At 33.5% G+C, this 14,364-nt stretch overlaps 3 protein-coding genes across 3 annotated transcripts; all 3 read left to right on the forward strand.

Annotated features, from left to right (window-relative positions):
- The first annotated feature begins 23 nt into the window (after window positions 1-23).
- LOC125813189 (CRAL-TRIO domain-containing protein YKL091C-like) lies at window positions 24-2,638 on the forward strand. Its single transcript, XM_049492674.1, has 6 exons — window positions 24-60; window positions 212-379; window positions 720-756; window positions 1,527-1,644; window positions 2,232-2,342; window positions 2,443-2,638. Exons 1-6 carry the CDS (start codon window positions 24-26, stop codon window positions 2,569-2,571), a joined length of 600 nt encoding a protein of 199 aa, XP_049348631.1. The 3' UTR covers window positions 2,572-2,638.
- Window positions 2,639-4,341: 1,703 nt separating this feature from the next.
- On the forward strand, window positions 4,342-7,941 carry LOC125813176 (sec14 cytosolic factor-like). The gene is made up of 6 exons (XM_049492661.1): window positions 4,342-4,461; window positions 4,775-5,030; window positions 5,743-5,779; window positions 6,668-6,785; window positions 7,455-7,565; window positions 7,667-7,941. The coding sequence occupies exons 1-6, from the start codon at window positions 4,390-4,392 to the stop codon at window positions 7,793-7,795; spliced, it is 723 nt and encodes a 240-aa protein (XP_049348618.1). The 5' UTR covers window positions 4,342-4,389; the 3' UTR covers window positions 7,796-7,941.
- A 904-nt stretch (window positions 7,942-8,845) lies between these two features.
- LOC125813175 (SEC14 cytosolic factor) lies at window positions 8,846-12,740 on the forward strand. The gene is made up of 6 exons (XM_049492660.1): window positions 8,846-9,171; window positions 9,488-9,743; window positions 11,058-11,094; window positions 11,433-11,550; window positions 12,231-12,341; window positions 12,493-12,740. Exons 1-6 carry the CDS (start codon window positions 9,100-9,102, stop codon window positions 12,619-12,621), a joined length of 723 nt encoding a protein of 240 aa, XP_049348617.1. The 5' UTR covers window positions 8,846-9,099; the 3' UTR covers window positions 12,622-12,740.
- The last annotated feature ends 1,624 nt before the right edge of the window (window positions 12,741-14,364 follow it).

Consider the following 14,364-nt stretch of genomic DNA (forward strand, 5'->3'; position numbering starts at 1 on the left):
TTTAGTAAGAAACAAACAGCGATATGGCGGCGTATGCTGCTGTGACTTCTCTTTTGCAAAGCCTAGATCAACTCTCGCAAACTGATCATTGGGTTCTTTACAAAAAAGAGCAAACTAAAATCCTCTGCGAGAAGTTGACCTTCTTTCAAACATTTCTTGAGGATTTTACAAATGTTTTCCATGAAGATAAAAAGATGAAACATCTCGAAAGAATGGAGGGCTGAGATGGTTCCACTTGGGTACATCACTGATTCTGAAGTTGCAGATGAATCAGTAGCTGAAAAAGTTTATTTTCAGGGATTGTCCAAGAATGGGTATCCTGTTGTGATAATCAAACTTAGCAAACATTTTCCTTCCAAGGATCAAGTACAATTCAAGAGTAAAATTTTTTCCCCTTAAGAGTAACAGTTCTTTTTTGATGTTGTTGTTCTTGGCTAGTCCATGACTGTTTATCTTGTTTGTGTTTTTTTTATGAGAAATATTCTGGTTGGTTCTCTCAATGATGCCTTTTTATCTTTTATTGTCCTGCTAATGGGCCATTGGTCAAGTTTAATTAGACAATCTCGTGTGGTAAGGTCTGCGTACACTCTAACCTCCCTAGGCCCCACTTTGTGGGATTTCACTGGGTATGTTGATGTTGTAGTCTCTCCGTTTCTGTAGGATGCTAATGATTACTCTTAACTATAGTGCTAGTATTGACACATTCGCCTCTTATGCAGAATATGTGGTTCATCTACTAGACAAAACAATTGCAAGGTATCATTTTCATTCAGCCGTGTTTCTCTTTGACCATTTGGAAAGTTGCACTTGAGGGATAACTTGTAATGTTTTTAACATTTACTTTGTTTTGTGTAAATTGAAGTGTCTGTATTGAGTATGGGGTCGTATGGTAGGATGTATTAGAAAAAATAATGCATGCATTAGCTTTGTGTTTTACTAATATCTTGTCACTCTTTTTGGTATTATGCTATGTATAACTAATATCATTTACAACTGCTTGAGACTTGTGAAGGGAACTTGCACTAGAAAGTTTAATATCATTTACAACTGCTTGTGACTTGTGATTTGAGAAAAATGAATGCATATGTTTGACTAGAATATTGTATGAAGAGTCTTGTTATGAGTGTGTTTTTTTGGGATTGTAGATCCTTTTACGTGCTGCTTTTCTATTGTGTTGTTTTAGTCACTCTGCTATCTGTCTTTTCAATGAGGCGCGAAGTAATGAAGGAAACTTTCTTCTCGTTCTTGTCCAAAATATGGTGATAACAATAAACTGCTAAGTGAGGTAAACGCTATCTAATGAAGAGGATTGTTTTAACAAGAAAGTACAGAGGAATTACGTCTCTCCTGTTATCTGATGCAATAGATTTGACACTATAGTATAATGTAACCTGGAAAATTTAGCTTTTGGAGGTTTTGTAACTTCGACTCACGTGTTCCTCAGCTATTCGTCTATCGAAATATGTTTTTTATACTGAGAATCATGGTTCTGTTTCTAACTTGGACCTCCTTTGTGCTCGTTTCAGTTCGTTCAATGGTAGAGAAATAGGAAACGAGAAACTTATTGGAATTCTTGATCTCCAGAATATTACCTATAGCAATGTTGATGTTCGTGGAATGATCACTGGTTTTCAGTTTTTACAGGTTATCCCTTTGTCTTTCTATAGTGCACAAACCATTAGTATAGAGACGCACATAACCAGTGTTATGTAAAGATACATAATTCTTCTACCATGGACAGCGTTATACGTCTCTTGTCAGCTATAAGACAGTTCAAAGAGTCAAGATTAACGGCTTAGTAGAAGAACTCACTATAATATTGCTCAAACTCTTCAAACATATTGTTAGGTGTGTGTCTGATCCTCCTAGACCTATGCTTTTGTTGGAGGATCCGACATGGTTGCCGCAACATTTTTGGAGGTCTGAGCAACATAGCTATGAGGTGTCATTGATGTAACATATAGTTTCGATAAGCTCCACTAACTTAAATTTTGATCAAAATTGTTGCTCTTCTTAAGTTCTTGAATCTTGGTTTAGACAAATGAGGAGCAATCTATGTTGCTCGAACTCTCTAAAAATGATGTGGCACCCGTGGAAAACCCTCCACAAATGCACTCCTTTTGGAGGATCTGACGCTGGCGCACACCCAATGACATTGGAATGCTAATATATATAGTTCAGTTCTTTATATTGAATCTGCCAGCTACATTTCACACAGTTTCTTTCTACAGGCATACTACCCTGAGCGCTTAGCTACTTGTTACCTTTTACACATGCCACAATTCTTCGTCACCATATGGCGATTTGTTTGTCGCTTCCTTGATAAAGCAACTCAACAGAAGGTACGTCAGTGTGTATAATTGCCCATCGCGTGATGTTATGTTTAACATAATGCACATGTAAATGTATAGTCTTCGTTTCTAATATCAAATTACTACACAGATGAGGATTGTCATGAGTGAAGAACAGAAGCAAGAGTTTATCCGAGAGGTCGGTGAAGACGTCGTACCAGAGGAGTATGGAGGGCGCGCTAAACTTGTACTTTTGCAGGATGTTGTTGTGAACTACTAACAGAAACACAAAGTAGAGGAATAATAGAAATGTGAAATAAGATGAAAAAGAATAGCTTCATAAACATACTACTCCACTATTTATGTTACTAAAAGTTTTACATCTTGTTTACTTCTAGTCAAACCAGATGGGCTGTGGCCCATACTGAGCACGGGCTCAACATGTTTAATTCTTATTAAAAAAAAAAAAACTACTTAATTATACAAACATAAAAACATAAATCTTACTACTAGTTTAGAAGTTAATTATTAATCTTCTGGTGCGTGGATATCTAATTATGCTTGAAGACGTAACTGAATTCACACTTAAAAGGAGGACCAAAAGCTTGTGACTAGATAATAAACAAAAATTTGCGTGCTAAAACTTCTTTACGTTGGTCATTAATATTTTTAAATAGATAAATTGGCTTTTCAGGTAAGTGATTAATGAGGTTTGACTTATTTAAGCCTATATCATAATCACAATTTGAAATTTCAAATTACACTTTTTAGATAATTTGAAATTTGAAATAGCAATTTCGAATCATATATCCTAGAATTAATTTGAAATCATGGCATGTCCAAATGCCTACTGATAGTAATAGTATATAATATTGTTCACTCTTAAAAATTGGACATAATATTCGATAATGTCTTTGCTACATATAGAGAAGGAGATTTTTCATATTTTCATTAGCTAAACGGAAATCCATACCACAGCAATAATAAAAACTGTCTTAATCTGAAATAAATTAGATTATTTTTATATTAGTCAAATAAAAAGGGATAGTTAGATCAACTTTATTGTATGTGTCTGAGTGTTGGCTAATCAAGAAATCTTATCTTTAGAAAATGCATGTTGCGGATGTTGAGATGAATGTGTGATCATACTAGGAGTATTATAAATGAGAATATCCGAGATAAGGTGATTGTGACTCTTTGGTCGATAAGATGAGCAATTAGACTAAGATGGTTTAGACATTTGAAAAGGAGAAGCATAAACGCACCAATGAGAAAGTGTGAGAAGTTGGTTATAGAGCGTACGAAGCGAGACAGAGGTAGGCCAAAAAAGTATTGGAGAGAGAGGTGATAAGACATGATATGAGGTGGCTTCAGGTTACTAAAAATATGACCCTAGATAGGAGGGTGAGGAGGACTCATATTTATGGTAAAAGGGTAGTAGGTTGTGTTACTAAAGGTGACCAGTGTTAGCAATAATACTAGTTATATTATTATAGTTCTTGCTTTTTATTTTTATCATTGTTTATTATTATTTTTTAATACTAATCTACCTTAATATGTTGTTTATAGCATTTCGATTATCACATGATTTTATTGTTGTTCTAGTTACTTTTGCACTGTTTCATTTTTCGATCTCTCTTCATTGTCTTCTTCTCCTTTATATCAAGATTGTTGCACTTGAGACGACAGTCTTTTAGAAACAGTTTCTCTACTTTCATGAAGCAATGGTAAGGTCTGCATAGATTTTAACCTTTTGAGATCTCATTTATAAGATTTTACTGAGCATGTTGTGGATAATTCTAAATAAAATAAATAAAAGTGAAAAATAAATTTTATAATAATAATAATAATATTAAAGAAATAATAAAGGAAAATTCAAGAACAAACAAATCAAATATCATATCCACAGACACCACTCTTCTTCTCTTCTATTCCACGAGCTTGGTCCCTTTCGACATGTTTGGGCCAAACAGTTTGGCCATTAATTGCCATTAATGAGACACTCTTTTAAGTTTTCTACTAACTTTTTCTCTTTGTGTATTTCTTTCCCAAAAAACCTTTCTTTTGAAGTTTGGGAGGGGGGAGAAGAAAACTGAAAATGGACAGAAATCAAGAAATTGCATTGGCTAAAATGAGGAAATCAGTTGAAAAGCTTGGATCTTCCACTGAAGTAAGAAAAATATGACCCCATTTTCCCTTTTTAGTAGAAAGTTCAAATCTTTGTACTGATGATAATCAGTTCTTTTTTAAAAATAAATGATCCCCTGTTTCCTCTTGTAGTGTAAAGTTCAAATATTTGTAGTGATAATCAGTTTTTTTTTTTTTTCTAAATGACACCCTCTTCCTATTTTAGTGTAAAGTTCAAATCTTTGCACTGATAATCAGTTTTTTTTTTTTAAAAAAAAATGACACCCTTTTCCTCTTTTAGTGTAAAGTTCAAATCTTTGTACTGATAATCAGTTTTTTTGTTGTTGTTGTTGTAGAGTTATGGAGAGAAGACATTGATGAGGTTCTTGATTGCAAGATCAATGAACCCAGAGAAAGCTGCAAAGATGTTTTTTCAGTGGAAAAAATGGAGGGCTGAAATGGTTCCAACTGGGTTCATCACTGATTCTGAAGTGGCAGATGAATCAGCAGCTGAAAAAGTTTATTTACAGGGATTGTCCAAGAATGGGTATCCTGTTGCTATAATCAAACTTAACAAGCATTTTGCTTCCAAGGATCAAGTTCAATTCAAGAGTAAATTCTTTTCCCTTATGAGTAAAGCTCCTTTTCATTTCTTTGTTTATAGTTAATATTGCATTCTGATGTTCTTGGTTAGTCCATGATTGTTCATCTTGTTTGTGTTTTTTTTTTATGAAATATATTCTGGTTGGTTCTTTCAATGATGGCTTTTTATCTTTTATTGTGGACAAGTCCTTAATTTAGACAATCTTGTAGTCCCTCTATTTCAATTTGTTAGTTTGGTTTTGATTTGAGACGGCGTTAAAGAAAGTAAAGAAGTGTTGTGGTCAATATACCAAAATATTTTTTAATCTTGTGATTTTAAAGATGTCACGTGCAAAGTTAAAACTAAAAAGTTGCCAAAAAAGTGAAGAGACATTATTTTTGAACGAACTAAAATGGACAGTAAGACAACAAATTGAGACAGACTTGGAGTTCTTGTGAAATTTGAACTCCGTGATAGTAGTTATTTTTCAATGTTATGACCGAAAAGTGGCCAGTGAACACTATTTCAAACTTGATACCTGATACCTCTCAAAGGGAATATCCAGTAGGAAAATGACATGCACCCTATCTCTGGTAATATAATGAATGATTATTTTTTTGGGGGGGTGACTAGTAAGGGGATTTCTTGAATAAATCCTTCTCAATTCTTCTTCTTTCTGTAGGATGCTAATGATTACTCTTAATGATTAAGTTAGTATTGACACATTCACCTCTTATGCAGAATTCGTGGTCCATGCACTCGACAAAACAATTGCAAGGTATCGTTTTCATTCAACCATGTTGCTCTTTGACCAGTTGGGAAATTGCATATTAAGTATAACTTGCAAAGTTTTTGACATTTACTTTGTTTTATGTAAATCAAAGTGTCTGTTTTGAGTAAGGGGTCATATGGTAGGATGCGTTAGAAAAAATAGCTTTGTGTATTACTAATACATCTTATTCAACACTATTCTTGTACATCCTACCAAACGACCACTAAGTGATTGAGAGAAAGAAGGAAATGAGAGGTTTGTGCTGATATTTCTACACAGAGGGTGGGGTGGGGCCGTGGGGGGAGGGGGTGAAGGGAACTTGCACTAGAAAGTTTATGTATTTAACATCATTTACAATTGCTTGTGATTTGAGAGAAATCAAAGCATATGTTTGACTAGAATATTGTATGAACAGTCTTGTTATGATGGTGCTTTGTTGGGCATCATTTTCCCTACTATTCTATACCTCTCAGGAGCTTGTGTGTGTGCTTAACTTCTTATTTGGGATTGTAGATCCTTTTAGGTGCTACTTTTCTGTTTTGTTGTTCTTGTCGCTCTGATATCTGTCTTTTCAATGAGGCTCGAAGTAATGACGGAAACTTTCATCTTGTTCTTGTCCAAGAAATGATGATAACAATGAACTGCTTAGAGAGGTAAATGCTACTAATGAAGAGGATTGCCTTAACAAGAAAGTGTAGAGGAATTACATCTCTCCTGTTATCTGATGCAATAGATTTGACACTACAGTATAATGTAACCTGGAAAATTTATCTTTTGGAGGTTTTGTGACTTCGACTCGCGGGTTCCTCAGCTATTCCTCTCTCGAAATTATGTTTTATGTACTGAGAATCATGGTTCTGTGTCTAACTTGGACCTCTTTTCTGCTTGTTTCAGTTCATTCAATGGTAGAGAAATAGGAAATGAGAAACTTATTGCAATTCTTGATCTCCAGAATATTACCTATAGCAATGTTGATACTCGTGGATTGATCACTGGTTTTCAATTTTTACAGGTAACCCCTTTGCCTTTCTAAAGTACGCAAACCCATTACTATAGAGACGCACATTACCAGTGTTATGAAAAGATACACTATAAGACAGTTCAAAGAGTCAAGATTAGAGGTTTAGTAGAAGAACTCACTAGACAGGCTTTGGTTTGCTTGCACTATGAGACAATGTTGCTCAGTCTCTTCAAACATACTGTCGTGTGTGTGTCTGATCCTCCAAAAGCTATGCTTTTTTTGGAGAATCCGACATGGTTGCAGTAACATTTTTGGAGGGTCTGAACAACATAGTTATGAGGTGCCATTGATGTAACGTAATAGTTTGGATATGCTCTACTAACTTAAAATCTCCGAAAATTTTGGTCAAAATTGTTTCTCCTCTTAAGCTCTTGAATCTTGATTTAGACAAATTAGGACCAATCTCTGTTGCTTGGACTTTCTAAAAATGATGTGGCACCCGTGGCAGACCCTCCAAAAATGCGCTACTTTTTGGAGGATCTGATGCTGATGCGCAGCTAAATGATGACATTTTTGAGAAGTCCGGGCCACATAGGGAGCGATAAACTAAACAAATTGCTGAAGGCCACATTGGAATGCTGATATAATGTTCATTTCTCTATATTTCTGTGTGTTATTTTGATGCTGCTAAGCTACATTTCACACAATTTCTTTCTACAGGCATACTACCCTGAGCGCTTAGCTACTTGTTACATTTTACACATGCCACAATTCTTTGTCACTGTATGGCGATTTATATGTCGCTTCCTTGATAAAGCAACTCAACGGAAGGTACGTCAGTGTGCATAATTTTCCATCCGATGATGCAACGTTTAACAAAAATGTGTGTTTAAATGTATAGTCTTTGTTTCTAATATCAAATCACTACACAGATGAGGATTGTCATGAGTGAAGAACAGAAGCAAGAGTTCATCCGAGAGGTCGGTGAAGACGTCTTACCGGAGGAGTATGGAGGGCGCGCTAAACTTGTACTTTTGCAGGATGTTGCTGTGAACTACTAACACTAACATAATGTAGAGGAATAATAGAAATGTGAAATAAGATGAAAAAGAATTGCTCCATAGACATACTACTCCACTATTTATGTTACTAAAATTTTTACATCTTGTTTACTTCTAGTCATACCAGATGGGCTGTGGCCCGATCTGAGCACAGGCCCAACATGTTTAATTCTTATTTATTAATCCACTCTATATTTTCAAATAATTATTTACTATCCAACTATTCAATAATTTTGTACTAAATTTCAAGTATGTATTATCTACTATGTATTTGAGCTGTACCAATGATATATCTAGTGTGTATTTGAGAATGTAATTGAATTGTGCATGTTATAGCTAATATGTAATATAGATTCATGTATCTATTGATTCTGCTCTGTATCTAATCATGTACTTGATTGATATTTGTGGTATATCTGAATATCTATTTATTGTATATTTGTGTATCTAAACTCATATATCTTGTCAAGTTTTAAAATGTCTCAATAACATAATAATAATTACCATTGTGAATCCTAGATATAATGAAATTCCAATTAACAGAATGATATACACAATTAGAAATTGAAGAAGAACTATATGGAAGAAGTCGTGAAAACTACCTAATGCTCGAAATAATGGAATTTTTAAAAAAATATTTTAGGATATGCAGAATCATACGACGCGTAATTTACTCTAGATTAGTGCGTTTCAATTACATTTTAATTTTAGATACGCAAAAATAAATATATTTTATTTACCTATATCTGAGATACATGTATTCGAATACGCAAGACACATATCTGGCAAGCAAAATATTGTAAGAATTGTAATTTCGAAAACTTAAGTGCAGACATGTAATTATATTTTCTTTTAAATATTGAGACAAACTAAGAACATAGAACTCACATATGATTACCAAAAAGTTACGTCTTAAGTCTCAAATAAATTGAATTATTTTCACATCTATATTTAAGTTAATTTCACAAAATCATCTACTAAATAATTAATAATAGTAATAATAACAATAATATTTAAAAAAAATAGTAAAGGGGACTTCATTAACAAACAAATCCAACTGTCATAAGCCACACCACTTCTTCTCTTCTACTCCATTACTTCATTGGTCTTCTCCCTCATGTTTCAGCCATTAATATCTACTTCTTTGATTTGACACAATCTTTTGAGTTTTCTAACTTTTTCTCTTTGTGACTTTCTTCCCCCCAAACATTGAACTTTATATTACAGGAAAAAAAATCAGTGTGAAATTTTTCTTCTCCTCCCCCAAAACCATTCCTTTGTAAGTTGGGAAACAAACCTGAAAAATGGACAGAAATCAAGAAATTGCATTGACCCAAATGAGGAAAACAGTTGAAAAGCTTGGATCTTCCACTGAAGTAAGAAAAAAATGTCCCCCTTTTTCCTCTTTTAGTGTAAAGTTCAAATCTTTGTACTGATAATCAGCTCTTTCTTAAAAAAAATAAAATGAACCCCTTCATCCTCTTTTAGTGTAAAGTTCAAAACTTTGTACTGATTGCTCTATTTTTTGGAAAAAAAATGACCCCTTTTTCTCTTTTAGTATAAAGTTAAAATTTTTGTACTGATAGTTCTTGTTTTGAAAATAAAATGACCCCCTTTTTGCTATATTAGTGTAAAGTTTAAATCTTTGTACTGATAATGAGTTTTTTTTGTTTGTTGTTGTTGTTGTTGTAGAGTTATGGAGAGAAGACATTAATGAGGTTCTTGATTGCAAGATCGATGGACCCAGAGAAAGCTGCAAAGATGTTTTGTCAGTGGAAAAAATGGAGGGCTGAGATGGTTCCACTTGGTTATATCTCTGATTCTGAAGTTGCAGATGAATTAGCAGCTGAAAAACTTTATTTGCAGGGATTGTCCAAGAGTGGACACCCTATTGTGATAGTCAAAGTTAACAAGCATTTTCCTTCCAAAGATCAAGTTCAATTCAAGAGTAATTTCTTTTCCATTAGAGTAAAGTTTATTTATGTTTTTATATACTGTTGACCTTTGAGAGGTTAGAAGTGTTGATTTTTTAAAAATTGAGATGTTTGGCCAAAGTTTCTTGGAGAAAATAAGTGTTTTTGCGAAGTAGCAGAAGCTGAAAACATTTTTGAAAAAGACACTTTTCAAAATAAGTTATTTTAGAAGTTGGCCAAACAGGCTATTCTCATATAATGCATATTGATTTTCTTGTTTCTTGGTTAGGCCATGAATGTTTATCTTGTTTGTGTTTTTCTGATAAGAGATATTCTAGTTGGCTGCCTCAATTATGCCTTTTTTTATCTTTTATTGCCCTGCTAATGGGCCATTGGACAACAAGTCCTTTATTTAAACAATCTTGTAGTTAGTTTTTACTTTCTTGGACTTGACTTCTTGTCGTTGGATGATCACTTGATACAGGGATTTTTTTATAAATAGCTACTGTCATGGAGTTACCGTGAAATTTGAAACTCCGTGACCATAGTTAGTTTTCAAAGATATGACCGAAAAGTGGCCAGTGGACGCTATCTCTAACCTTGATATCTGATAAATTCCCAAAGGGAATCTCCAGAGGAAAATAATTTTCTTTCAAGCACTTAAAAATCACTAATCCTTGTGACCAATAATATATTATTGAATGGGATATTATGTGTAAGGGTCATTGATTATGTTTATTTAATTATAAGTTGCTTTGTGTGGAGAAGCTGTGAGACACACACTGCTAACTAATATCTAACCAGCTGCAATGTTTAAAATAAAACAAAACTGATCCATAATATTGGATATCTGCAAGAAGAGGTGGCAAATGGCCGGAATGAGTCAAACTTGAGTAGATGAATGCGCGTCAAATTAATAAACGGGTCATGATCCAATCAGGATAAGTTTGCTTGGATCAAGGTGGTCAAATAATGGGTCGTAGGCGTTACATACTCTACGTAAACTTCCTACTTGGTGAAATGAAAGTAAAAAAGGATATGCGAAACTCTTAAATTCCAAGAAATTCATATTTTTTATTGAGGAACATTGGCTAATGCATTTAAATGGACAAACAGCAACGATCTAAAGTGTTTATCAAGTTGCAATCTGGTAAATGATTCATTTACCGTTTCTCGTTCTCTCACATGCACCCTAGCTATCTCTGGTAATATAAATGATTTTTTTTGTGGTGACTGGTAAGGAGATTTCTTGAATAAATGCTTCTCAATTCTTCTTTCTTCCTTATGTATGATGCGAATGATTTCTCTTAACGATAAAGTTAGTATTGACACATTCACTTCTTATGCAGAATTCGTCATTCATCTACTGGACAAAACAATCGCAAGGTAATATTTTCATTCAACCATGTTGTTCTTTGACTATTTCGAAAGTTGCACATGAGGGATAACTTCTAAACTTTTTAACATTTACTTTGCTTTACGCGAATCAAAGTGTCTGTTTTGAGTAAGTGATTGATAGAAAGAAGGAAATGAGAGGGGTTTATGCTGATATTTGATGCAATAGATTTGACACTATTGTATAATGTAACATGGAAATTTTATATTTGGGAGGTTTTGTGATTTCGACTCGAGGGTTCATCAGCTATTCCTCTCTCGAAATATGTTTTTTCTACTGAGAATCATAGTTCTGTTTCTAACTTGGACCTCTTTTGTGCTTGTTTCAGTTCATTCAATGGTAGAGAAATAGGAAATGAGAAACTTATTGCAATTCTTGATCTCCAGAATATTACCTATAGCAATGTTGATACTCGTGGATTGATAACCGGTTTTCAGTTTTTACAGGTAACCCATTTGCCGTTCTATAGTACGCAAACCATTAGTACTGAGACACACATAGCCAGTGTTATGAAAAGATACATAAATCTTGTACCATGGACAACGTTATACGTCTCTTGTCAGCTATAAGACAAGAGTTGAGATTAACGGCTTAGTAGAACAACTCACTAGACTCTTTACATAGGCCGTAGCTGGTATTGAACTCTCACATTTGAGCTATAGTTAAGGCTTTGGTTTGCTTTCACTATGAGACAATGTTGCTCGGACTCTTCAAACATATTGCCGGGTGTGTGTCTGATCCTCCAAGAGCTATACATTTTTGGAGGGTCTGAGCAACATAGCCGTGAGGTGTTCCCTTGATGTAATGAAATAATTTGAATATGCTCCTTAAAACCTCCGAATATTTTGGTCAAAATTGTTTCTCCTCTTAAGCTCTTGTATCTTGATTTTGACAAATTAGGACCAATCTATGTTGCTCAGACTTTCTAAAAATGTTGTCGTATCCGCGGCAGACCCTCCAAAAATGCACTACTTTTGGAGTATCTGAAGCGCACCCAATGACATTTTTGAAGAGTCCAAGCAATATACTGAACAAATTGCTGAAGGCCACACAGGAATGCTGATATATTCTTTATATATATTAATGCTGCTAGCTTCATCTCATCTCACACAGTTTCTTTCTACAGGCATACTACCCTGAGCGCTTAGCGGCTTGTTACCTTTTACACATGCCACAATTCTTTGTCACCATATGGCGATTTATTTGTCGCTTCCTTGAAAAGGCAACTCAAGAGAAGGTACGTCCGTGTGCATAATGTTCCATCTAACGATGTTACAGTTTACAAAATGCACGTTCAAACGAATAGTCTTCAACACTAGATCAACTTCTGCAAACTTGATCATTTTCTAAAACTCTCCCAACTGTTCTAATATCAAAACACTATACAGATGAGGATTGTTACAAGTGAAGAAGAAAAGGAAAAGTTCATCCGAGAGGTCGGTGAAGATGCCTTACCGGAGGAGTATGGAGGGCGCGCTAAACTTGTACTTATGCAGGATGTTGCTGTGAACTACTAACACAAAGTAGAGGAATCTATAAATGTGAAACAAGATGAAAAAGAATAGCTTCATAGAGATACTATTTATGTTACTAAAAAAGCTTTACTTATTTAACCTTAAGTCATATACTAGATGGGCTATGGCCCGTACTGGGCACGGGTCCAACATATTTAATTTTGGAAAAATTATATAATTAGACATACTTCACTACTATATATATAACTATTATCTATAGTTTCAAAATATTACCTATTTTATCACTAATTAAGAGTTTCTACTATATATTGAAGAAAATGTACTAGATACATGTATTTTTTCTACCAGATACACAAAAATAAGGAGAGAGGCGAGTGAGATTCGTTTGTATCTCAGATACATGTGATTCACACTAGATATATGTATTTGTATGTATCTAGAGTGATTTATTTGGGATACTAGATAAATGGGAGAGTGGTGAGCGAGATGGAAGAAAGGCGAGGGAGATTTGCTATGTATCCCAGATTTATGCGAATCTATTTGGATACAATGTATCTAGAATAAATTATACTTAATTTCGACCCCATGTATTCGAGATAAACGTATTTTGACGTATTTGGAGGCGCCAAAATTTGACAAGAGACGTAATATTGCGAGCGAGAGTGCATCTAAGTAATTAGCTCCTAAATTAGTGGGATATATGTAAGTTCCCATTTAATTTTCATGTAAAAAATTTATGTGCTTCTGAGATAATACTCATAATAATACAATTAAAATAGTTTAACCTCAAAAAAGTGCCTTAGTATTTTGCATCATGATTTCAAATTTTAAATTATCTAGAAATGATGATTTCAATTTTTTAAAAATATAAAATCTGATTCATAAGTCTATATCTTGTAAAGAAAAGTACTCATAATTTTAAATTATGTTAAACAGGTTCATCCTTGGTGTAAAAGATTATATTATTGTGTGAAGGGCCTATATTAAGAATAACTAGTTATTATTATTGTTGATTAGCGATTTTTTTTATAAAATTATGTGTATTTCAAAATTTGTAACCGCAAACATTTATTTGTAAAAGGAACATTGGTATATGTAATTTTGTCAATGTGGCACTTTTAGATATTCTGATATGTTCAAACTATGGTTTGTTTATTTGGTAGGATTGTATAACAATTGAGAAAATTTTCATAGTTTTCACAACTTGTGGAATTCATATTTATTAGAAAAATACAATTTATAAAATTTAAATTACATATCTAAATAAAATTTTAATTTTAAATCAATTTAATTTTATATCCGCATGTCTTAACGGGCCCTTAAAAACATGGATGATGGAACTCACTGCCTGCAACATGCCAACAACTAATGATACTTGAGTCATAGTTGACTTTTTAAGTTATTACTACCAATCAAACAAAGAATAATGAAGTAAATCAAAAGGTTGGAGTATTTCACTATAGGATATAGCAATATAAATGTTGTTTTAAAACATAACATTTCAGTCAAACATGGGAAATGTATGATTAATTTGCATTGACTTATATTATTAAAATTATTTTTCTAGTATTTTAGAGCAAAATTTATGATGAAGACTAGTGGGTGCCTAGGGAAGAGGGACCAAATTAAAAATAAATAAATAAAGAACTATTGAAAAAAATTGACATATGCTTTTTAAATTCTTTTTTATTCGACACTTGTATCAAATACGTAACTGTTTATTTATAAATTTAGTTTTTAAAAGTTTATCAGTTACTTTTAATCAGCTTAATCTAAACAAGTCCT

The sequence above is a fragment of the Solanum verrucosum genome, unplaced genomic scaffold, assembly GCF_900185275.1.
Source record: "Solanum verrucosum unplaced genomic scaffold, falcon-dt-bn FXZP01000236.1, whole genome shotgun sequence".
Taxonomy (NCBI): Eukaryota; Viridiplantae; Streptophyta; class Magnoliopsida; order Solanales; family Solanaceae; genus Solanum; species Solanum verrucosum.